Genomic DNA, 26284 nt, shown 5'->3' with positions numbered 1-26284 from the left:
CGAGTCCCTGCCTGTAGAATCCGGAGAAGAGAGTTGTGGTAGGCAAGGACCAGACAGTGGAGTTACAGACAAGAACTGTAACTAGAGGAGTCGAACGGTTTAATGAAACTGATGTTATTTACATACAGAGAGGTGCCGTCTGCCTTCAGGGCTCTTGCTACCAGCTATTTATCAGCCCCTCCTCTACTCCAGGCCTGGGATCAAAGAAACTAAAGCACCATTCAAAAGCTGGCCTGGATTAAGGAATGGATTAACCTAAAACACCACACTGCCCTGAGTCCCAGTCGAGGGGGTCCCTGTCAGCCTGTGACCTGTTCATCTAACTTTGAAACAAGAACATGTTTAAGATAAGTGCAAAAGCTTTTAAATGGTGCTTTAGTTTCTTTTATCCCAGGCCTGGAGTAGAGGAGTGGCTAATAAATAGCTGGTAGCAAGAGCCCTGAAGGCAGACTGCACCTCTCTGTATGTAAATAACATCAGTTTCATTAAACCGTTCGACTCCTCTAGTTACAGTTCTTGTTTGTAACTCCACTGTCTTGTCCTTGCCTACCACAACTCTCTCCTCCAGGTTTGACTGAAGCCGTGGCGCTGGGAGAGCAGGTATTTAATTCTTCCCCCCAAAACACCCACCTGCACTGTACTGTTCCCCCAATCTAAATGGCCACTCCAAAGTTGCTGCTATTAGCCCTGCGGGAGAAAAGTTAAGGTACAGATTTATTCCTGTGTATGCAGTTTATACATTTGGGAGCAAGGAACAAACATACGCAACCACAACATGGAGGCCTTAACAGATATTAAAGCCAACTCCTGCATATCAGATTAAGTATTTTCACCTTGTTCATTCTTCATTTCCCAGGATTCACATTGTACACTCTGTTCACAATGCATGCCAGCTTGCTTGGGTACATTTATATTTTAGACCAGATCCTTGGAATTCCTTGTGTCAACCAGCACTTTGAACTGTAACTAGTAGAAGGCAAACCGGATGCAAATGTATTTGTTCATCCAAAGTGAATCTGAGCTTTTTCAACAGCAGGTCATGAAGCAAAACAGCAACCGCAGCAAGAGAAAGGGGGAAGAAACAGCTTCCTCTTGTGTGAATGTGCCTTTCACTCAGCCTTTGACACGGTTAGTATGGGCACATGTGATTGGAAGAGAGTGAAATAGCTGGTCAACTGGATGCAGAAGCTGTAAACTGCAATAATAAGAGAATGCAAAGTGCAAACCAGCAGTTTTTGCCAAGAGATTGTAGGTGGGAACCCCAATCCACAAATAGTATACTGGGCCCAGATCAGGGGTGTCGCTATAATTGAGCAGATGGGTTAAAAGAACCCAGGCACCCCAGCTCCTGAGGGCCCCCCAACTCCACCCCTCCCTATTTTCTTCATCATCTCCCTCACCCCGCGGGGCCACTGGGGAGAGGAGTGAACACACCCCTAGCTACACCCCTGGCCCAGATCATCCTTTTGTTGCTCCTGGTTCCATAGCTTACAATGCTGCCTGCTGACATTACAAACATTGAAGTTGCCATATACTGAGTCAGACCATTGGTCCATCCAACTCAGTATTGTGTATACAGACTGTCAGCAGCTTCTCCAAAGTTGCAGGCAGGAGTCTCTCTCAGCCTTATCTTGGAGATGCCAGGGAAATGCCTTGGAACCTAGATGCTCTTCCCAGAGTGGCCTCATCCCCTGAGGGGAATATCTTACAGTGCTTGCACACATCTCCCATTCAAATGCAAACCAGGGTGGATCCTGCTTAGCAAAGGGGACAACTCATGTTCGCTACCACAAGATCAGCTCTCCTCCCATTGAACGTGAATGCAACATTTAGAAGGCAATTCCCGCGAGTGCTGACTCCATGTGGATCTCTCCAGACCCTTTCTGGCATGCAGGCAAACAATGATTCAGAAGATCCCTCTGACCACTCCTTGCCATTAACTGTGTGAATGTTAGGAAATAGATTAGTTTTCAAGAGGGCATGCCAGAAGTCCTGCCCAACTCTAGCAGGGAAGGAAAACACAAAGAGATTACATAGTATGAGTTACACATTCCTTGGTCAGCAACATAACAGGTAAACAAGGCCTCTGGTGTCAACTCAGCAGCTCTATTGTTTGTTTTTCCCAGCTCCTCCACCTATAATTAGTGTGCTCATAAGCTGTAATTTAACAAATGTGTTTGAATTTCAAATATATACATTTACACAATATGCATACATTCATCTTTTACTAGCTGTGCTATTTTTTCCACATCAAAATTTCGGATAACATTGCACATCTGTTGTTCTCTGACAGTTCAGAAGCCATTTTTTCCTCTGGACCAGTGAGAAGGTGGTGTTTGTTTTCTACGTGCATTTTCCCCCCAGACCTCTGTATCTCTGACTTACTATCTGGTTTAGGGTGGTCATGGATTCCCTTGGCTTGCAATAGTATTGGCACATCTGTTTATTTAAAGACACCAGATCAGCACAGATGAGATAGCATCCTATCTAGTCCATGAACTAGTTAAGATAGAGAGTGCTTAGACACCATCCAGGCTGGTTCCAGCTTAATTGGCTTGAGCAGGGCTGCAGAACTTGAGCTTTCCAGCTATTGTTGGATTCCAGTGCCCATCATCCTCAGTCACAGTGGCCAGTAGTCAGGGATCATGGGCATTGTAGTCCAACATTGTAGTTGGAGGGCTGAAGTTATGCAGCCTTGAGTTTCAAAATCGTAGCCCTTGTCTTCTATTGAAAGCTACAGTCTGAAGTTAAGAATCTGTACTGAATATGGAATTATTGGGTTGTTATAGGTTGTAATCTACAATTGATATCATGAAGACCCAGGTTTTGCTAAAGGGCATAATAAAGTTCCCCTGTGCAAATCTCAGCTAAATGAATTAGATAAAGCTCAGTTTAAGTAGTGAATACTGGAGCCAAGATGAAAAGGAAACAGTCCAAAAAGCTATTTTAGATGAGCCCAGGATGCCTAGTGGGAATTTTGAGTGGGTTCTCCTTGCTTTTATTCCCAGTCCTGCTTTTGATTTTATTTCACTTTTACTTTCCATTTTATTTTTTGATTGCTGATCACTGACTGTAATAATAAATCCATTCATTCCTTGCTTTTGTTTCATCTTTCCATTTGTTGTTGTTGTTAATTATTAATGCATTATTATTATTATTATTATCATTATTATCATTATTATTATTTAATCTGCATTTGGGTTCTTCTGGAGATAACTGGGATATATGGTTTAAAACATAAAATAACTAATAACAATAATAATAAGTATTGTTCCTGCAGTGCAGTACACACACATAACTAGAATGTATGAAACAAAGCAGAGGGAGTCCTGTCCTTTGGGAGTGAATCCTACACCCTTCCTTTATTATTCAACTCGCGCATTAAAAAACAACACCCTTTAATAAGTATCTGTCCCTTTTATTAATGGAGATATGTATTCATGGATATATATATAAAGTGCAGTCTGTATTTCACCTACTTGCTCATCAAGAAATAAACTTGTCTGCCAGTATTCTGGCTAATTATAGCAAAGGCACCAGGATGGGCTGGCAAGCACTTGGGTACTTGTTTAATTTAATGTAACATATGGAATTCATTAAAGAACTTTAAATGGTAAATTATGGGTCTTTTTAAATCACTAAAGGTCATTAAAACATTACACAGTCAGTAGAGATGGTTTAAACAAGGCAACTGCTGTGTTGCCTTGTACTTGGGATTTTTGTTATGTCCAATTGATTTCTAGTATACTACCGGGGGCCCACTCCACAGTTCTCCCAAGGGAATGGGTCGTAACACCACACATACTGTACTCTGCATTTAGAAGGTCCCTGCCGTCTTCAGGTAGGTCTAGAAATGATCCCATCCCTGCCTGCAACTCTGGAGAGCTGCTGCCAGTCAGTGTAGACAATACTAAGCTAGATGGACCAATGGCTATGTAAGGCAGCTTCCTATGCTTAAGTTGAAACCCCACCAGACTTTGGCGCTGCCATTTTCACTTTGCACTGACTGGTTCCCAGGAAAATCAGAAGTAGCGCAAGTCTCTCTGTTCCGACCTCCCGGAGTCCAGTGCAAAGATGAGGACAACCTGCCCCCAGTTTCTGGTGATGAAAGAGGGACATGTCAAAACATTTCACTGTGTTGTGCCTCCCCCTTGGTCTCTTGGCATGGAAGGGAGCCCACTGATAGGTGTTACCAATCATGGAGGCAACCCTGCCCGCTCTCGGACAGCTCCTGTGTGCCTCATGCCAAGCACAATAGCAATGGACCCGCCGCTGAATTCAAAATCACACCAACAAGCTGTTTCTGATCCATAATATATTTTTATTATCATAATCCAAATCAACCTGGCTTTTACCAGCATAAAAGGCACTGTGAGGATAGGGGAAGGGGGGGTTGGGTGGCAGTTTCGCACGTATAAAACAGCAGAGAAAGAAAGTCTTTGTTGCATAGTTTGGAAAATTCTGACATCAGAGCCGGCAGATGGGAACAGCCTGATTCCACTGTGAGAATCTTAATTTTGACACACAACACGCTCAGCCTCTATGGCACACTCTCTGTCTCTTCTCCCTGCTCCCCTCCCTACCCCAGGAGCAATAGAATGGTGTGGTTGGCGTGTTGGATTTTCATCCTAGGAAGGGCATAAACTGGATGGCAGGCTCAAAATACATCCAAAAATAAAATTCAGAAGAGGGGTTTGAAAATACCTTCTAAAACACAGTGACATAGACACACCACAATTAAATAAATTAGCAACTTTTAGAATAAAAGTTAAGAGTGGGGAGACGGAAAAAGTGGAACCCTCTGCTCACCGTTCTGCCTGAATCCTGGACCTCCTTCAGAAGTCCCCACTGCTTTAATGTATGTAGAGTTTGGAAACTGCTCTGGAATGGGCAGAACAAAGGTTTTTGTCCTAGCAGGTCTATGGTGTGCCTGCATATAATGGCTTGACTCAACTTGTCTGGATGCAGTAGCAAGGCCTATCAGGTCTGATCAAGAAAGAAACAAGGGGGGGGGGGCTGAAGGAGTGGAGGACACACACAAGTCACCTCTGCTCCCCTGGACAATGGTGGCTGATTCAAGGAGCTGCGCATGGCGGCTGAGGGTTGACTAAGGGCAGGAGGGGACGAAAAGCAGCTGTGAGCAATCAGATGGTCGTTTCAATATCTGCAGGGAAGGAGCAAGAATGAGGGTATGATTTGCTTCTCCTTCCTCAAAGACAAGGGGGAGAGAACCCCAAGGCCAGATCTATACACGCAGCAGAATGCGGCAGAGTTGGGAATGTACTACCGTATTTCAGAATGCAGGTGGAGAACACTGTTTTTGAATGTGCATGGATAGAAGACAGAGGAAGAAAACTATCAGGACAATTGAGCCCTGTGCCTTTTGTTTTTGTTTTTAAAGTTGCAGGGAATTTACGTTTTTACTGTTTAAACAGGAGACTGTTAACAAAATGTGGCAAACTCGCCTCTGCCCGTCCCTGTATCCTGAAGCAGTAGAGCCTCTTCCTTCCACTGCCTCAGGATTCTAGCCCCTCATCCTCCTGCATGTGTTGATCCAGCCAAAGTGTGGCAGTCAAGGACACTGTGGTGGGGAGGTGGGACTGAAACCATCTGCCCCGGCCCAGATTGGCTGGAGACATGGCCCTGTGCTTCTTAAATGTCCATGGGTCTGACTGATGGCTCAAATGACAGGGAGCAGAGGGAGCCTATGGCCCCTTTAGCTCCTGTTTTCAGAAAGCTATGACATGATTTGGCAAAACTGGGGGAAGTCAGGAAGTGGGACGTGTGGATTTCATTAAGGGCCGCCTTTACCTTTCCTTCATAATTTGAGTGCAGTGGCCTTAACAGAACTCCTCCCATTGAACTGGCTATTGGCTTCCAGTCCTGGATCTTCCAGTCCGCTCGATAGTCTTTGTGTGCATATGTGGGTCTATGAGGAGTGGCATAGCCACCATTGTTTGAGGGTGTGCAATGCACCTGGACCACAGTCACCCAAGGGCCGCCCCACTCCCCTAGGGTGCTCACTGCAACCACCCCCACCATGCAACTGGACTCTGCGTGTCCGAACTCCATTAGCAGAGCTAATCCCAGCGAGAAGAGGCAGCCCCTTTAAAGAGGCCTGTTCTTGCTGGCACTTGGGGCAAGCATGGCCAGGGACTGGGTGGGAGGTGGTGGTGGACGAGCAAAGCAAGGTGGGGGGTGAGCCAAGGGGGCAGGGCAAGCAGCGAGCCAAAGGGGTTGAGCGGCAAGTGAGGGGCTGCCCTTCGAATCTTGCCCCCGGGCCACCTCCAACGGTGCATCACCACTGATGCAGAGTACCCCAATAGCAGGGACTGCGGCACCAGCAGTCGCCACAAGCTGCAGAGGAAGTCATGACAGTCATTGCACAGGCAAAGCGGGGAGAGGAGGCAGGCGCTTGGAGGGCGGCTTCGAGATGCTCACCAGGCCCTGTACGGCCTGTGACCACAGCCTACAGGGCAGGGCCCCGAGACACAAAGGCTTCACACGCTCCCATGTGCAAGTACCCACGGCAGACTTTGCAAAAGCTCACACTTGGCTGGCCGTCTGCCTGCCTGGCCCCTGCCTCCGTCACGTCATGCACAGCTGCAAGAGGTGAAGAGACGCAAGGTGTCACTGAGACCCGAGTTGTTTCAATTCTTCCAATGCTGAGATGGACTAGGAAGTTAAAACAATGCAAACTTGGTGGCTGGGGCCCCAGCTTCTACATACAGAAATACAGTGATGTACCTTGCTTCTGTCAGGGGATTGAACTGAATGGGGAAAGCCACTCAGGGAGCAGTCTCACACGTCCTCATGCTTCAGAGAAAATGAGCCCTGCTGTGCGGTGGTTGTGGGGTCCAATAAAATGTCTTGTAAGAAAATAATTCACAGTACTCTGCTGTGCCCTTTTGGTCACCCTCAATTCTACTGTTTTGGCAACGATCACTGACTTCACTGGGAATGCCAGCCCCAAAAAACCAAGGGGCATTTCCCCCCAAAGGTGAAGACATTATCTAATAGCAGAAGCCTTGTGGGCAAGGCCTCAGGAATGATTGTTAGTTCTAAGCAGCACTGTGGCCATACAAAAAGGCCCCCAGTTAGCCTAGAGCAATGATTGTCAAGACTTCCTACCCTCAGAGGACCTTGTCCACATCAGCTGATCTGTCAAGTAGCCACTGAGCGTCAGCAGCAGGATCCCCGTACATTGCCGATGATTTGGGGATGCCTCTTAGGATACACAGTCAGTCTGTACAGGCCTGTTGTTGAGCTGAGCTATTGCCTCAGCAGAGGGTGCCTAGAATGTGTCCAACACTCCAAAGCAACTGTGCGGTGCAGCGGAAGATGGGTCAAGATGGCCGTGGTGCCTTTTGGGCAGCTTCTCCTCCATTACTCGTCTGCTTATCGAGGAGCCTCTGAGGAACACCGAGGTCCCCGGGAGCAAAACGGAAGACCACCAGCCTAGGATGAGGTGGATTTCTTAATTTCTGTCCCCTCTGCTGTCACCAAAGTGCTGCTCAGAGAAGGAGGCAGGCCTTCCTCAAATGAGGTCCCAGGCTGCCAGGGTTTCGGTGCTGTGTGGCGCAGCCAATGGCTGTGGCTCAGGTGTTGCGAAAAGAGGCGAGCAGGGGAGAGAGTCGCAAGAGCTACATTCGTGGCTTTGATTCATATCAACCTCCGTGCGGCTGTTTTGTGAAGGAAGGCTGCGACTGGTCCTTCCAAAGCCTCCTGGGCCTCTGAGTCAGTGGCAGTGGCTTGCTGGGAGCGTCTTCCCTCCGGAACACCAGCGGATACAGCAACTGGCAGTGGGGCAGAACAAGTCACACACACACACACGGACTCCAGTGAAGAGCTTTGGTGTTTCGATCCTGGGATATTCAGGCACTGTGTGTATGGAAGGTGATCTTCCACTGGGAAGGGCAGATGCTGGGGAAGTATGAGATGACCCCCTTCCCTACCTCCAGCCTCAACGAAAGCAGGTCGGTGCAAGGAGGTTACAAAGTGCACAGCCAATGGGCGCCAGAAACCAGGAACGCCCCAGCAGGGGAAATGGGACTCTTCCTTCATGAGCCAGGACAGGCACCTGGCCCGCCTGTGCCGCTCCTGAGGGGAGGGCATAGCAGCCTGAATCCCTCTTCTGAAGCATTTGGCTGAGCCAGGGGAGAGGGGATATTGAAGGGCACCTGCAGCTCAGTCCTGCCCCACGGCAGAAGTTGTGTCTTCGGCCAGGATTTGACAGAGTTCACTGAGACGCTGCTGCATTTCAGGGACGCCCGCCAGCTGCTGCTCCAGGCGCTGCTTCTCCTCCCTCAGGGAGAGACGGGCTGCAGGGTCCAGCTTCTCAAAACGCCAGCCCCCCTCCCCATCAAACTGGAGGAGATGGGTGTGGTACTTCCTGAAAGGGAGAGGAAAGGCCATTAGGTGCTGCTCTAGGCAACGCTTCCCTCTTGGCCTGCCGTCTCCAGCTTGGCCTTCCCTGCCTCCAGCTCTGCCGCTGCTCCTCATTCCTCTGGGTCCAGCGGGCACCCTGTGCGTGGGTGGGGTTGGAATCCCTGTCTGTTCCTGGGGAGGGACCTTTCCACTGAGTTGTCTCTGGGGGAGTCAGGAACAAAGCGGCTCTCAGTCTCCAGGGATGAGACCGAGATGCCCCCACCCCCACCCCCCGCCCACACGGCTTCCTGCTGGGGACGTGACTCCCTGCTTGGGAGAGCAGCCAGGCATTGGAGGGGGCGACGGAAACAGGGAGAGATCGAGGAAGGAAAGGAAGGCTCCGGGGGTGGGAGGATGAGGTTTGGACTGTGGGCAGGCCTGAGGGCTGCCAGTGCCATACAGAACCAGCCGCCTGCCCCCTTCACAGCCTGCACAGGAAGGGAGATCTCGGCAGGTGCATCCTCTCTTGCCATAAGGCTTCATTTACTGCAGGCACAGGACTTCTGTCCCATCCTCCTGCATGTCATTAGGGGATTATTCTAGGAGGTCCCAGAAAAAAGTCCTTTGCTGCCCCTGCTCCAGCACAGGGGAACCAGACAGGAGATCAGTTCTACAGCAGCCTCTACTGGTCACAGAGGGAGCTGCAGTTTCTGCAAACTTCCAGTTTCACAACTGGTGGCTGCTGTTTTTACAAAGGTTGCCTGGCTAGGAAGGGGGACACAACACAGGGTATGTGCATGTGTGCAGACAGGGGCATAGGAGTGGCAGTAGCAATGTAGGCAGGCCCTCGAGAAGTTATCCCCCCCCCATCTAGTGCTCAACCAGCTCCTTATTTCTCTTTCCGTTCCCAGTCCCCTGCAAGGGTGAGGAAAGGAGTGGCAGCCCACTGCAGCTGTTGACTGGAGAATCAGGAACACAGAGACCACTCCTTAACGACAGATTTGCCATGGAGGAACATATGACTGGATCTCTGAGGAGGCAGACCCCAGGGGTTCTCCCAGCCTTCCCTGCCCTCTCAAGGGATCTGTGCGTGGACCAGTGGCATGGCTGATTCCACAAGGCGATGGCAAGCGAGAGGACGAAAACAAATGTAGAGCGAGACTGTGTCCAAGGCACATCACTGTTTCTGACTAGTGAGTGGCCCAGTGAGTGGCCTGAGTGTACCTAATATTGCAGAGCTGCTGCGATATTAGGCCCCACTGAGAGTGAGAGGACCAGTGGGCAGGGAAGCTGACATATAAGGCTGCTGATATAACATGCCACACCAAAGTTTGTAGCAGGAGAGCAGGGGACATACCATAGCGAAGGCCGGTGGGTGATTGAGAGCAAAGCTATCCCAGCATCCTTTGCTGCCTGGAAGATCTTGCCTTCAACATCAATACTGACTGCGCTGGTGCATTCATCCAGGAGAGCATACTTTGGTCTGGGAAGATGAGCAAAGGCCCCAATGAGAAAGCGAGGCGGCAGTGATGGCATATAGCCTATGATGGCTACATGCTACTTCCAGGTACGGAGCCAGTACACCCCGGAATACCAGTAGTAGGGGAGGAAAAGTGGGTGAGAGTCATTACCCTCCTGTCCAACTTGTGGGCTTCCCAGAAATATCTGGTTGGCCATTGTGGGAAGCAGGAGGTTGAACTTGATGGGCCTTTAGTCTGATCCAGCAGGGATCTTCTGATGTTCTGAAGTCTGCTTGGTAAGTCCAGTGTGTACACAACACTCTCCTCTCCCACCCCTAAGATGTGCTGCTGCTCCACGGCCTTTTCTTCCCCACTCCTGACCCAGTCTGTACCTCCACGTTCAGCTGTGATCTTGACAATGTCTCCTTACCCACATCTTCTGTGGTCCGCTGATCCCACCAAATTCCCCAGGGCCCCGTTATGGTTCCGCTGCTTTCCCACTGTGGGACAGGTGGGAGGCACCAAACCCAGAACGGTCCTGCTTCCCAGCCATGGGGTTTGTGACTCAAGTAGTGCGCAGAAGGTGCAAGAGGAAATGAGACAGAGGGAAGATGATCAGCCCCCCTTATTACAGGCCTAGGTACTAACCTGTGGTAGAACATCCGGGCCATCCCCATCCTTTGCTTTTCGCCACCAGAGAGCACATCCTTCCAGTCACTGAATGCTTCCCAACCTGCCCCCATCCATGGCAGAAAAAAAAAAAAGAGGTTTCATTTGTCATCCAGTGTGGATAATATAGCTGGTCCCTTGCAATTCTTTGCTTATAGGAGAAAATACTTGGCTGTCTAAATACAACCAAAGCCAAGGGAGCAAAATGATCATTTCCCTCCCCTTCTTTCCTCCTCAGATTGACGTTTTTGAATAGTGTGGAGAGGAAGATCACTGTTCCAGCTCTCCTCTCTTGATGCCACCTTCTTTCTCCAGGGGTCATCCAGCTTCCTCCAGCTGTACTCACCTCCCTCACGCTGCACAATGTAATTGAGGTTAACAATGTCCAGGATTCGCTCCAGGTCAGCGTCCATCTGTCCCTTCTGTGCCATGTCCTCTGCCGTGTCTGGGTAGATCACCTGGTCTCGCAGGGTTCCCACGGACATATATGGCCTACAGTGAGATGCCAAGTAAACAAGCATTTCTTGGCAGTTCTGTAACACTTTAGAGCAGGGGTTTGAGCAGGGGATTTAGAGCAAGGGATAGAGCAGAGGATTGCAGCCTGTTTTTAACAAGCGTACCCTTCTATCTCAAAGCTTCAGCTCAGATGTTCCACATAAGCAGCCAATAATTGTGACCCCGCCAACAGTAAATATTGCCCAAACTGTTGGGAAGTAAAATACAAGCTAAGTGAATCTGCCCTGGAATCCGACAACCCCAACACACACACACACACACACACACACACACACACACACACACACACACACACACACACACCCACCTTAACCCCCCTAACTCTACACTGTGGCTTCCTTCCTCCTCCTGCTGTCCTCAGAGCCTCATGACTAGGTCTCCACAGCAAGGTGACTTGACCCCACCCCTGTTGTCTTTTCCGCATGCTGACTAGGTGCTCAGGCTCAGCCCACCTCTCCCTCCGGCTGGCTGACAGGCTTGATGGCAAGGGCGATGCTTATGCTGAGCATCAGCCAGTATTGTATTCCCTTGCTGCTGAGCTTGTCAGTCAGGCTGAGGGAGGGGTGGGCTGAGCCTGAGCACACAGCCAGTCTTATGGAGAGGAAAAGGGAGGGATGCTGCCTGGCACTCCTCCTCCCCTCTCCTGGAGAGGGTGTCAACAGTAGAGCATGCAAGTGAATTAAATGAGGCAGGAGGATTCTGTGCACACCATGTACCCCATATGAGGCCTCAGAGTATGCCCAGGGGTTCGAGTACCCCAGTTCAAGATCCCTGCTTTAGAAAACCCAAGCACTTTCATGTACATTATCTCAGGAATGCTTGCAAGAGCTCTTTAAGGTGGGCCTGCATGATTATCTCGATATTGTATATGTGGAAGGTTGCAGCCGAAAGAACAGGAGCTTACCAAAGGTCAGCGAGCAAGTTTACAGCAGAGATGAGATTCCTGGTTTGGCATCTTAGTCACTGTGCTACACCAGCTCTCTCAGACAAGATCAAAAGATCAAATCCTAAGTTTAAGTTTTGCTCTTTTGATCTTGTCTGAGAGAGCCGGAGCAAGAGAGCTGGTGTAGCATGCAATACTTAAAAAAAAACTGATAGAGTGACAGTCAGTTGATTAATGCATAGATATTTAAGCTCTCAATAAAGAAAGAGGAGTATAACAGACATCATGTTGGGAACTGATTATTGTATGTCAATTTGGACGTTTCAATTGTGCATTAAAAAAGAAACTAATTAAAAGGGGTTGGTTTTTTTAAAAAGATCAAAACCTTAATGGAGGCTACAATACAGACACCTGGATATCTACAGTTTCCATGGTGCTAGCCCACTTCCCATGCAGCACTGGGAACAGACTCCAGGGGTCCCAGCCATGCAACTTTTTTTTTTTTTTGCTCCATCACGCCACCTCCTCTTCCCCTTCCCTTTCCCCACAAGCACCCAAACCCTGGCCCCGCGTACCTCTGGGGGATGTAGAACATACGGTGAGGGGGTGGTTTGTAAAGGATGCCTTCATATGTTGGCCAGAGTCCCCCCAGGATCCGGAACAGCGAGCTCTTCCCGCAGCCATTCGGCCCTGTGATCAGCAGGTGCATGCCCTCTTCTACCTGCAAGGGGGCAGCAGAGATCAATATGAACGACTGGTCTCCTCCCCCCACCCCCAATCTTCCCTGACGGCACAATCTTTTTTATCTTGACAGCTCCCATTCCCTCCCTTTTATCGAGATCCCTGCCTCCCACCCCTCCTGAGAACGTATGATAGGAGGTTATATCCATGACCTGCCAGTCCCTTGGGCAACCTGCCAGATGGGTTTACCCATTTGGTACCTCTAAGCCATGTCAGCTTGATGTATCTCTCCCAGCCTGTCCCTATCTTGGTGCTGGATTTCCAGCTTTTTGTACAGTTTTGCAAAAAGAGCATGGCCAGGAGGCAGCGATCAAGGACTTATCAGCCTCCTGTCCCTCCCACCTGACCTTGCAACATGCAGAGTCAGGATTCCTGATCCTACCCTCCTCCTCAGCCCAGTTTTGTTACTCTAGATCTCCTGATGTCTGAAGGCCAACTGGTGAAGCAATCCCAATGCGGCATTTTCCACTGCTTCCCTTCCACCTTTCCACTCAATCTGGGCAAGGATCCATCAGGACTCAGCCCCAGCAACTCAATTCAGGGCCAGCCCTAGGATATATGTACTGAAGTAGTAATAAAGAACAGAGCATGTGCAGAGAGAGCACATCCCTGATTGACAGGGTTGCCTACTGACCAGAACACACAGAGAAACAGGACCTGGCTTACTCATCTGCTTTTAATCACAGTCTGATCTTCAGAAATCTGCAGGGGAAGCTTTTCATGGCATGGAAAAGAGCATTACCACGTGCTGACTCCTGAACAGCTGGCCACTGTTAAAACCTTAGCTAAAGGTTGCTCAAAAGTTGGCAACCCTACTGGACCAAAGTAACCATGACCTTTCCCCCACATTTCTGCAGCTGTGGGGAAGTGCTTCAAGGTCAGAAGGCATTAATTCCAGGCAGTTTTGAGCTGTTACAACCAAAACAGCTTATTTGGGGGCTGCAAACGGCACCCCTCTCTGTGATTTGGAGTCACAGGCTTGCAATCTCCATCTTGGATACCTGAGCTCACGGGATCGTGAACTCTGCACATGCCCATATTTGGCAAACTATGCAATCTGGTCACAAGCAAATATGGGGCAACACTGCTCAAGGTCAGAATACCAAAGGACTGTAGGGAGACTCCCATGACCTGTCTTGCAAAAAGGAGCAAGCTAGAAACCAGAAAGAGACTTTCACAAGAGAAACAGCTAACTCCCTCCGCAATGGGATTAGCCTCACTAATCGCTCCTACAACAACCCAGATAAGCATGGCACAGCCACAGCCTCCTATCGCAACCTTAATGAGCTGGCAAGGACCTAGAGGTTAGATCCTTAACAGGAAAAGAAAACCTCACTCTCTCCCAGGAAAAGAAATCCTAGTCTCAGATAAAGCTTTTGAGTTCACCCATTCAGTACTCCATGCACACCTCTTGACCAGCCATTCCATCTTTTGTTTTTAAAGACCACACCCACTTGAGTGGCTCATGCAAACATGAACTTCTTTATTACACATGAGTTTCAGCCTCTGCAGTCAGGGCGCCTGACCTTTGCATTGCCCCAGGGCATGGTTTTGCCTGTTTGTACTCCTGACCCAAGCACATGGTCAGGAGGAAAAACAGAAGACGAAGAAAAAGGGAAAACACCACTGAGAAGGAGAACAGAACACCCCGTGGTCCTATCCTGGAACCAGGGGTGTAGCTATAATTGAGTGAATGGGTTCAAAGAACCTGGGCCCCTGAGCTCCTGAGGGCCCCCCAGTTCCACCCCTCCCTATCTTCTTCATTATCTCCCTCACTCCGAGGAGCCGCTGGAGAGAGGGGTGACCACAGGCCTCTTCTCTCCTAGCTATGCCCCTGCCAGGGACCAAACGCTATCCTGGTTCCCTAGTTTGCAAGTGGCCACGCTGCACCACTTGACTCTTCTTTTTCCTGCCTTTCTACTTTGATCCTGCAAGGAAATCTACCTGCGCATCCAACCTGCAAATGCATCCAATGCACCAATGGATCAGGACCGGTAATACTAACTGCCTATCCCTTCCAAATCTCCTCACTCCTTTCTCTTTCCTCTTTAAGTTTACATCTGGGTCTTTTCTCAAGTAAAGCCTTAAACTGATTTGATTGACAATTTGGACCTTAAGCTAAAATGCCTCTATGTGAGACTTAGTTAAGACTGTTAGTTAACATTTCATTGCCTCCTCACCCTGCCTAATGCATCTTTTTATTTTCCTGTACCCCAGTTATCCCTAAATAAATCTGATTGTACCGTATTTCTATCTTCTTATCATTTCCAGACCAAAACTTTGCACAAATTGACACTGTAATGAACTATTCCATATGGTCACATTGATTCCCCACATTAGTCCAAAAGCCCAGCTGGAGTGTTTGGCCAGCACCCTGGAACCATTTCATTAACAGGTTCATTAACAGGAAATTAATGCATTTCCCCCTTTTAAAATGCAAGTATGATTGCTCCCCCAGCCAAGCACTCCCTACTGCCCACCTCCCTACTTCCCACTGCTCAAATTGCTTACCCGGATATTGAGGCTGGTGACCACTACATCCCCGGTGGGTGTAATGATGGGGATGTTCTCACAGATAATTCCATTGTCAATATCTATCACACGACCTGCAAGCAGGAAGGGGTAGAGTGAGGGGCAGGGAGGAAGAGACATCCATGACGAAAGTCAGCGCTCCAGACGTCCACACGCTTAGTCAGAAGGGGTCAGCACCCTCTTCTCTCAGTTCTTAAGGCTGTTCACATGATCATTAAAGGGGTAGAATAAGCATCCTAAGCAGCTTCAGGAGCTGTGTGCACTCCCAATTTTCAGTCAAGTGCTAGCAACAATCTAGGTAGGAGCAGTGGGGAGTGATTGTCTGTGAAATAGGAGCTGAGCGGGATGGCATCACCCTATGCAGCATTTGTATCCAGCACTTTAAAGAGGTAGGAGGAAAAACCGTCCAACCCATCTCCCATCTCACGAACCATCACTCTACTCCTTGCCTACCTAAGTTTTTGCTAAAACGACAGAAAATCATGAGTGCATACAGCTGGGTAGGAAGCTTGTCCTACCCTATTGACGATCGTGAGGACAGCCTTCTTCTTTCCTTCTAAGGCTCAATTCAGACATCATGCCAAACCATGGTTAAAGAAGCTTAACTATGATTTGACCTGATGTCTGAATTAAAAACAACAACATGGTTTGCAATTGGTCAGCAAAGTGGAATCAGACCTTATGCCAGGCATCCCCAAACTGCGGCCCTCCAGATGTTGCTGAACTACAACTCCCAGCATCCCTAGACACAATTTTTTGTGGCTGGGTATGCTGGGAGTTGTAGTTCAGCAACATCTGGAGGGCCGCAGTTTGGAGATGCCTGCCTTATGGTTTGAAAACCATGGTTTGTGCTAATCATGGTTTAATGCAGCGGTTCCCAACCTGTAGTACTCCAGATGTTGCTGAACTACAACTGCCATCATCGCCAGTGACAATATATTGTAACTGGGGATGATGGGAGTTGTAGTTCAACAACAGCTGGAGTACCACAGATTGGGAACCCCTGGTTTAGTGCAATGTCTGGACCAACAAACCACAGTTACAGCCACTGCCCCACGTCTGGAAGCTGCTGCACCATGGAGACAGCAATGCACATATGAAGAGGAGTGCTGAGAGGATCAAGCGGATGAAACCATGGCTAAAACATGTTGCCTTTTGTTCACTCAGAAGGATTCCAAACTATGGTTAACGCATACGGCGGTTTGGTGTGATAGGAATATCGGAAGCGGCCTTATCCCAAGTCAGATCACTGGTCTATCTAGCTCAGTGTTGTCCACACTGACTGGCAGCAGCTCTCTAAGGTTTCAGGTTTCCTATCCCTATCTGGAGACGCCAGGGACTAATGGTGTCTGAACTGAGCCAAATGCACAGCCACCCAAGGATAACGTGACAAAACATAACAAGTATTGCTAAATATATGAAGAAAGGCTTGGAAGTGTGTGGGTGGCATGCCTGCTGTCTCCGAGGAGCTGCTGAATAAGATTCTCAGGGGCCAGAGGGTGGGGTTCGGGGCCCTGGATAACTCCTTGCCCCTCTGCATGACGAGCAGAAGCAGAAGAAATGATAAAAATATATCCTGCAAATGTGTCTAAGACCAGCCACCTAATGGCGCAGCAGGGAAATGACTTGACTAGCAAGCCAGAGGTTGCCAGTTCGGATCCCCACTGGTGTGTTTTCCCAGACTATGAGAAACACCTATATTGGGCAGCAGCGATAATGGAAGATGCTGAAAGGCATCGTCTCATACTGCGCAGGAGGAGATGGCAGTCGTAAACCCTGTATTCCTCCTGTATTCTACCAAAGACAAACACAGGGCTCTGTGGGCGCCAGGAGTCGACACTGACTCAATGGCACTCTTTACCTTTAAATGTGTGTAATTTGCATAACATATACAGAATTCAGTTAACAGATTTCCACTGAATGTTATGCAGAATTTTATTCTCAGCAAAGAATACACACAGCAGCCCTGGCCTTGCTGAGCCAGATGCCTGCCTATTTAGCTTTGTCAGTCACCTCCAGCCATTTTTTGGTGGGGAGGTAGGGCGTGGAATGACAGGCTACACATCTAACCCACTGACCAACATGACAGGCAGTGACTGCAGTCTAGAAGCACAAGCTCAGGGAAGCAACCAACAGCAGGAGCAAAAAGCAGGTGCCATGCCTCCTCTTACAGCACCCTCATGAAATGCAAGGTGAACAAAGAGAGGAGCACAGAATGTTAGGGGAAAGACAAGTTGGCCGATGACAACTGAAGAAGCAGCAGCTGCAGAGAAACCAGAGAGAGAGAGAGAGAGAGAGAAAGCAGACGGACAGGACATCAGAAAGACAAACAGGACTCAGGACATGGAGCGGCATCTAATAGCAATAGGTATTAGCTATCTAAATGATACCATTGCCCAATGATCAAAATTGGTTTGGGGCTGGGCTTGTTTGTATGTTTGATTACTCATGGTTTGTCACTGTTAATTAGTGGCTTTAATTTTTAACTGAATTAATTTCTTTAATCCATAATATAAACAGATACTGCTTAAACATCCATTAAGCGCACTCTGCCTTTCCTGATCTGTAGCTGAAATCTGTGTGCGTGGCCTTTACGCATTACACAGGGCATGGAGATAAAGGGAAGGTCAGCCAGGTCTGGCCAGAAGAACACAAGGCATTTCCGAGTTCCCATTGGTGGGGGAATCACATGAAGGAATGCTCCTCCAGACAAAAGTGGGTGGGGGTGGGGGCAATCTCACCATAAAGCAAACTACCATGACAGGAAGAAGGGAGTCTGTCCTAGCCTGCCTTCCTCACATGCTGGTTGGTTTGTTTTAAAGAACATTTTGTTTATTAAAGGTTTTTGAAATATACAAAACAAGAGAGCATGTGGAAGTAACTTAGAGGGAGTAATTCCTCTACATATTGATAAAACAATGAACAATGAAAAAAGACACCTTCCCTGTATCTACAGGGGATGTTTTTTGAATAGAGGGGAGGGGGGGGGCTTGAATTATGTTAACCTCCTCCTGCCATCTGAAGTGATACATTCCAGATGCAGATTGACCACCTCAGTAAGAACTAAGTCCAAGTTGCCAATGGAACATCTAGGGCTGACCAATCAAGGTGATCAGGAGGCTGGGCTGGGCACCAATCAAGGTGGGAAGAATATGTTGTTCCACATCCACAGGGCCCCATACGCAGGCTCTGGCAGCTGCCTCTGGATTCCTTCAGCCTGACCCTATTTACGTTTATTCAGAAGAAGTCCCATTGCATTAAGTGGGACTTATTCCCAAGTGCACATAAGGTAGGCGTTTGGGTTGGATTGCAGGGGCCAACATCGGATTCCACCACAGGCACATGCTCTCTTTACTGAGCAGGGCACAACTGTCAGTAAGCAAGCAACAAGGAGCAAGCAGAGGCCGATACCCGATACATTCTGGAGTTGTTCTCTAATCCACATGGAGGGCATTACCTTGTATCTGGAGTGGCCCTTCAACACGCACACCATGCCTCATCACCGTCCCGGCTCGAGCCTGCCCCTCCTCGAGCTCTCCAGGACGTCGGAAGCTGCAGCGCTTCACATCTTCAAACACATGGAACATCTCGTATACACGAGCAGTATACCCTGCCAGCTCAGTCACCTGAATTAGGAAGGAGCAATCAGCATATCGTACACCTGAAAGGGAAACCCAGAGGTAATCTAATCCAGCCTTTGGCCTTGGTGGGGATACTCTGGGCTGCTTCCATTCATGTCAAACTTTACATGAAATCTGGTATTACTGGCACAGAATCTGTTACCTAGCTCAGATTCTGAAGATAGTTCAATTACATTTTTGAAAAGCAAGTCTCTAGCCCTCATGCTACTGGACTGGAGACATGTCTGGAAAAACATAGGCAGTATCTGCAAAAGGCTCCAATGTTCATGGCCTTTAAGAGGAGCCCATCCCACATGGTCTCTAACTATGATCTATACCACTCAGGACACCTCCATACCTTTCATACCACTTTGTATTTAACCAGTATAGCGTAGTGGTTAGAGTGTTGGACTAGGACCGGGAAGACCCAAGTTCAAATCCTCATTCAACCATGAAACTCACTGGGTGACTCTGAGCCAGTCATGTATCTCTCAGCCTAACCTACCTCACAGGGTTGTTGTGAGGATAAAAATAACCATGTAGACTGCTCTGAGCTCCTTGGAGGAAGAGCAGGATATAAATGTAACAAACAAATAAATAACCAAAAATAATTACAAAACTTCTAGTTCATAATTAGTTCACAATTAAACAGAAAAATAGAACTCATTTATGTGCAATCAATACATTTATAATGAGGCTAGAGAGCTTCAAAGTAGAAATGGGTGTAACTGGTGTCACCCTAATCATATAGGAGTGTATGTATGGGTGTATGCACATGTATTTATTTGTTTGCTTTTTTAACACATGTATATACCGCCCACTACCAAAGTCTCTAGGTGGTTTATAACAACAAACCAAACCAAAACACTGACACATTTAAAACATGTATATAATTTAAAGTTAAAACAATCAATAAATTCCATTTAAAACATCAGCTAAAACGTGTGTGTGAGAGAGAGAGAGAGAGAGAGAAAAGAGCTGCCCTGATGTAACTATTGGGGAATCTGTGCTATACAATTGGGGCAGTTCTGTCTTTTATTTTCGAAGCTGGGCTAGGTGGTGCTGCCCTGCCAGGATTGGGTCTGATTCTCTAGCCTGGGTTAGGCCACGCTGCGCATGAGAACAGCCTCACTGTTGAACAGCTAAAAAGGTTTGGCTTTTGCAAGATTCCAAAAGGAGTGAGTTTCCAAGGGCAGTTTTTCCTAGAGAGCTCCTGTGAGCAGCCGTTGAAAATGTCTCTCCGCGTATGGAACATGGATGACATCATTAAGAGAGTGCTTATTAGTCAGGGCATGTCTTAATGCATACGTAAATGAGTATCAAATATTTAAGTGAGATTCCCAACTGAGGAAGCCTGAGCACCATTGTTCAATGAAAGGGCTAGGAATCCCATGGGCAAGAATTCCTGGATAGAATTACAATTCTCAACATTCTAGGAGGAAACCATCCCAAACAGGTTAAAATCAGGGTTACAATCAGCAATGTGGATGTGCCCTTAGAAATTGTGATTGGACACAGGGAGGGAGATTATAACACAGTTCATATGATAATTAAAAGGGTGGGAAAAGCATCCTACCCTAGTTCGGGAGCTGTGCAGGCTCTCGTTTTCTGCTCAGCTGTGAATAAAAAACAAGGTTGGAAGCTCGGGCAGTGAACGTCTGTTAAGTGTCAGCTGGGTAGGAGGGCTTTTCCTCCTACCACATTCAGCAACTAGGTACAGATGCTGGGTAGGACAAAGCCCTCCTACCCAGCTGGCACTTAACAGACAATCACTGCCCGAGCCTCTAACCCTTAAAAAAAATTTTTTATTCACACCCAAGCAGAAAAAGAGAGGGCTCACAGCTCCCTAACAAGGGTAGGATGCTTCTTCTAATCATTGTATGAACAGCCTTTATCTCTTGTGGCCAGATTCTGTGACTGTTTACTCAGGAGTAAATCCCACCAAGTTCAATGGGACTTGCTCCTCAGAAAGTGTGCATAGGAAGGATGGCAGCCCTAGATGTGTTTGCTTCAAATTATTTGGGTTGCTGCAGATGAAAAACAGTCCCATTAACTGGTAGACACTAGAGCAGGACTGCATAACTTTGGCCCTCAAGCTGTTGTTGGACTACAACTCCCATAAGCTCCAGCCACAGTGGCCAAACGTCAGGGATTGTGAGGGATGTAGGCCAACATCTGCAGGAGAGCAAAGGTGTTTAGCCCTGCACTAGAGAGTGGTATCTGGTCAAAGATCACCTATGTGGGTGAGGGCAAATACAATTATGTAAGCATGGAATCTAGGACATTGCAACACAAAGGGCAGCTGATGTTTTCCATCCAGATCTTCCAGGACTGAAACCTTGAGCTGCTTGGGTGTGGGCCATGCCCTGCATAAATGTGCCACAATTTTGTGTCTCAGGATAAAACAGATGCTGTGGTTACTCCCTTCCTTCCTTGAATAATCAGACAAGCCCAAATCCCTTCCAAGCCAAGCATCAGCTGCATCCAAACCTCTTTGTAGGAGGAGATGACCCTCTCGGTAGCATCAGCTGCTGCGGTCAGGAGACTCCGGGCTGTGGTGAAAGCTTCTGTCCTCATGCTCACCAGCTCTTTCTCCTCCATTTCCAGGGCTGCTTGCTTCACCTCCTCTGTGTCTAGCATGCAACAAGATAGCAGTAGGGGAGGACACCAGATCAGTTAGCAGGAATTCCGAGAGCAATCTCCGCACAGTCTGTTTCCTAGTTCCACCTCTGGTTTCAGGGGTCAAATCTACCTGAAATTACATCCTCTTACCAGGTGGCAATCCTTCCCCCTACTACTTGATGGACTGGAGGTTGTCATGCTGATGTTAGGCACCTTTTAAAAGGCCATTGCATGAATGCTGCTGCGATGGTCTCACAAACATCAGGGGAGCACTCTACCCTTAAAGTGCAAAGTGGTGCAGCCCTGGGTTAGATAGTTGTAAATGTGGTTGCAAATCCAAATGTGGTTGCTGATATAAGAAGTGGTGTTTGGTGCTATGGCTGGAGCCAGATTATGGGTTATACCCCTGTGGGCTGTAATGGGCTCCTGGGTTACCTCTCCCTAGCTTAGCTGGGCATGATAAGAATAAAAAATAAAGCTCTAGATTTTGCCTTGAGACTTTCTGCTCTCTGGTTAGGAGATCATTTTAACAGGGTTGGCACTAGGAGTAGAAATCGACTTGATGGCACACTTTACTTTATTTCAAACTGAACAAGAGTGAAAGGATCAGAGATACTGGCGCCCACCACTTATTAATTCTAGTGTGCACTGAAATAAAGGCAAAGGGCTCATAAACACCCTCCTCCCCAGCATCTGCAGCAGTAGAACCTTTGGAGGAACCTTCCCCTCATGACGCATTTCAGCCACTCACTTCAAGGCACTGGCAAAGGGCTTCTTGCACCCTTGTGACTAGCAACAGAGACCCTATCAGAGTTCTTTCCTCATGTATCTCAACATTTCTGTGTTGTTGGCCTGAGATACCTAATAGGGATGTGCACAGAACTGGGCGGGGGGAGTTTGAAGGTGGGCGGGGGGAGTTGACTTTAAGGGTGGGGGAGGGGAGAGTGCACTTACTCCTCCCTCCACTTCCCCCCCACTGCTGTTCCATTGAAAACTGGTCTGGAGGGGTGGGAGCGTACCTCCCTGCTGCCCCATCTCCACTTTGGACCGGAAGAAAGCGGAAGTACCCGGCATGCGTGCACAAGTCAAGAATCTAGCCTAGTCTGCTGTTTGACATTGGGGCTATTCTCACGCGCAGGCAAAACTGGACTAAGGAAGCCCAGCCCGGTTTTGCTGGCGTGTGAGAATGGCCAGGAGCCCTGCAGCTCCTGGCAGTGGCAAACCCACCTCCAGAGCCCGCCTTCAAATGAGGTGAAGGGAGCAAGTGCCCCCTTAACCCCATTTGTTCAATCGTCTGCCAGCCCCCGCTGCTTGCAGCTGGGGCTAGGAGACTGGAGGGCTCCCTGCCAGTGCCAGGGGATCCCCATAATGCACCATGCTCTCATGCAGTGCATTATGGGAGTTCCGAGGGCCTCCCAGCCCCCAAACCTCCCTGCTGCCAGCAGTGCATCTGGGTGTGCAATCTGTGCATCCAGCAAAGTGGAATGGATCATCTGTGGAGAAGGTAAGCTTTTGAAGGCTTCCTCCCCTCACCCCTTGGAGCCCTTTCTCCTGATCATGAGAAAGGGCTCATTCAATTTTTAGGCACTATTAGATAATCAGCAGATCAACACCCTTAAGGTATTATTCTAATTATGATCACACAGAAACCTGGAAGAATATGATCAGATGATAATCATAATGATGCTCATAATGAATAAGCTTATATATGAAATGCTAGCCTCCTTACAAGTTATCATGATCATATGATATGATCATGTCTTAAGTAGGCTATTATTGGACCTTTTATGAAGAAACCTGCATTGGACCCCTGGAATTTGGCTAATTACAGACCTGTTACTACTCTTCCATGGTTGGGCAAGGTGATTAAGTGGATGGTGGCTTCTCAGCTCCAGGCAATTTTGGATGACACAGATTATCTAGGCCCATTTCGAACTGGCTTTCAGGTGGGCTATGGGGGTGAGATTGCCTTGGTCAGCCTGATGGATGATCTCCAATTGGCTATCGACAGAGGGAGTAGGACTCTGCTGATCTTTTTGGATCTCTCTGTGGCTTTCAATGCCATTGACCATGGTATCCTGCTGGGTCACTTGAAGGAGGTGGGATTGGGTGGCAATGTTTTACAGTGGTTCCGCTCCTACTTCTCTGGCAGATTCCAGATAATGTTGCTTGGAAACTGTTGTCCTGCAAAGCGAGAACTAAAGTGTGGAGTTCCACAAGGTTCCATACTGTCCAATGCTTTTGAAGACAGTGCCATGAAACCACTGGGAGTGGTTTCCAATGCTACACAAAACCACCGGGAGAGATCAGCAGGAGGTTTGGTGCATAGTGTTGTCAATATGCTGATGACACCCAGATCTATTTCTCCATACCAACTTCATCAGGAAATGGAGCATTGATTCACTTACTGTGAAGGCTTCTTGCTGCTGGAGCCGAGGACATCTCTGATAGGGTTATTCCTCCCACGTGTTCCCAGGCAGGACTAATTGAAAAGTAATACAAGCCTTAAGAGCCTGGGATGGATAACCCCACCCAGTTCTTTTAGGCTGAAGAAAGAACTGGGTGGGGTTCATGAGTGGGCTAACAGAATGATGTATAAATTAACAGTAGTTGCACAGCAGCTCTTGTCGTAAATCTGTCAGGCTAGCCAGACGAAGCCTAACAGAGGCAGAAGCAGAACAGGAATAAATTCTCCAAACCAGATCCAGTCTGAGTCAATCCAATAAATCCAACAGAGTCCAAAGCTAAATCCACAGGCAAGGTCAACACAGTCCAGGGTCCAAACACAGTCAAGGTAATACACGAACACAGCCGATTAGCTCACAGGAAACTGTTGTTGCTATCAGCAGGGTAGCTATGTTACAGGTGTCTTAAATAGGCTGACCCCTGTTGCTGTTAATTAAGAGTTGCTGAGTCAGCAGCTGTGCCTGTTGTTCTACACATGCGGCTCCTTAACTCTTGCTGTCTCTTGGAGCAGCGCCTCTCCACAGCTGAGACCAGTCGCGCCTCCTCCACAAGAGCTGCCTCACCTGGCTCTAACTCATCTTCGACTCCCTGTGTGTCGGACCCACTCTCCTTTGCAAATTCTGGTCCTTGCCCAGCCTCCTCTGCTGTCAGCTCTGTCTCTGCCTCCAACTCCTCCTCGGAGTCTTCCAGCATGCCCATGACAGCTCTGTTGAAAAGACTGTACATTACAGTACATTTAAGTTTCCCGTGGAGTAGGCCAGGATACCACCTGGGAGGGCCGAGATGTCCTCGGCTCCAGCAGCAAGAAGAAGCCTTTACAATAAGTGAACCAATGCTCCGTCCGCTACTGCCCGGAGCCGAGGACATCTCTGATTGGGACATACCACAGGTCTGGCCATAACACTCTCTGGGAGGGAGTGTCCTTGCCTACTCTGGGGGAAGAACCTCTTGAAACACCATGTGACCAAATGCAGCCTGGGAAGAAGCATACAAATCTATTTTATAGTGCTTTGTGAACATCAGTGGCACCTGCCAAGTGGCCACCCTACATATCTCCTTCACAAGGGTGTTTGTTGAGAAAGTAGCAGATGTGGCTGCCACCCTCCTAGAGCATGCCATTATGTGTTCAGGGGCATGTAGATGTAGAGACTCATATGCTAGAGAAATACATGCACGTATCCATCTGGCAATAGTAGGCGCTGATACCTGACTGCCCATAGAAGCCGGAAGAAAACTAACAAATAAAGCTTCTGTATGTCTGCACCCCTCCATACATTTTAAATACACCTTGAGACATCTCTGAACGTTCAGTTTGTGCCACTCCCATTCCCTTGCATGTACTGGTCTAGGACAAAAGGATGGTACTATGACATCCTGCGAGTGATAAGCCAATGCCACTTTAGGCCTGCAAAAGGGGTCTGGTATAAGATGCCCCGAGTAAGCCGAAAAGATGCAAAGATTCTTGTGAGCAGACAAAGCACGCAGTTCTAACATCCTACGTGCAGAAGTCACCACTATCAAGAAAGCTGTCTTGTATGATAGAATTCTCAGAGGTATTGGCTGAAATGGTGCCACCTGTAGTGCTCTGAGAATGATGTGTAAGCTCCAAGATGGAAACTGATGGACCACCATGGGTGATAGCAGAGTTGCTCCCCTCAGGAACATTTTAATATGTGAATGATTCAGAAAGTTGCTCCTAGAAATCCCTGAGATAATTCCATCAAGTGATGCTGCCTGGGGCTTCAGCATGTTCGCCTTGAGAACCTTGTCCAAGCCCTCCTGAAGGAAGGAGATTCTTAATTGTTGCTGTGCCACAGGGAATGGAATGTCTAGCCAACCAGTGCAGAAAAGCTCTTCATGTGTATTGGTGGATGCATTTTGTTGAACCTCTCATGGAAGCTTACATGGTAGTAAACACACTGCCTATATAGCCATACTTTCTCAATATTCCCCACTCAGTCTCCAGGCAGCTAGCTGTAACCAGCCTGGATCATGGTGTTCCACTGGACCTTGATGCAATCGTTCTGCCAACACTGGAAGAAACCTTGGTTCCTCTGTGGCCATGTGATATAGTTCTGGAAACCATGGTCTCCTGGGCCAGTATGGAGCTACAATAATGACCTGTGCTGAGCTGATGGACTCTGTGAAGGAATCGTGTGAGAATTGGGGTAGGAAGAAATGCATAAAGACGTGTTGAAATGCATCCACTGCCTCTGCTTGTGGCTATGGAAAGCGAGTGAAAAACCTGGCGAGTGGTGTGTTGAGAGCCGATGCAAAGAAGTCAACCTGTGGTCTCCCGAAGCAGTGGGTGATTCTCTGGAAGACCTTCTGGTTGAGTGCCCACTCTCCTGGTAGTAGTTGTTCTTGACTCAACCAGTCTGCAATCGAGTTGAGATCTCCCTGAACAT

The 26284-nt window shown here is 48.2% G+C and overlaps 1 protein-coding gene across 1 annotated transcript in view; it reads right to left on the bottom strand.

Moving 5' to 3' along the window:
• Positions 1–4300: 4300 nt before the first annotated feature.
• Positions 4301–26284, bottom strand: part of ABCD1 (ATP binding cassette subfamily D member 1) — a 35025-nt gene continuing 13041 nt past the window's right edge. Inside the window, exons 3-10 of the mRNA XM_053293490.1 lie at positions 21279–21421; positions 18626–18794; positions 15148–15242; positions 12471–12616; positions 10843–10988; positions 10476–10560; positions 9725–9850; positions 4301–8392 (exon numbers count right to left, since the gene is read on the bottom strand). Coding sequence (XP_053149465.1) covers positions 8188–8392; positions 9725–9850; positions 10476–10560; positions 10843–10988; positions 12471–12616; positions 15148–15242; positions 18626–18794; positions 21279–21421 — 1115 coding nt within the window. The 3' untranslated portion in view covers positions 4301–8187. The remainder of the gene's footprint in view (positions 8393–9724; positions 9851–10475; positions 10561–10842; positions 10989–12470; positions 12617–15147; positions 15243–18625; positions 18795–21278; positions 21422–26284) is intronic.

This window comes from Hemicordylus capensis, chromosome 2, assembly GCF_027244095.1.
Source record: "Hemicordylus capensis ecotype Gifberg chromosome 2, rHemCap1.1.pri, whole genome shotgun sequence".
Classification (NCBI taxonomy): Eukaryota; Metazoa; Chordata; class Lepidosauria; order Squamata; family Cordylidae; genus Hemicordylus; species Hemicordylus capensis.
Note: the sequence above shows the minus strand (reverse complement) of the source record. Positions and strands in the feature narration are given on the sequence as shown.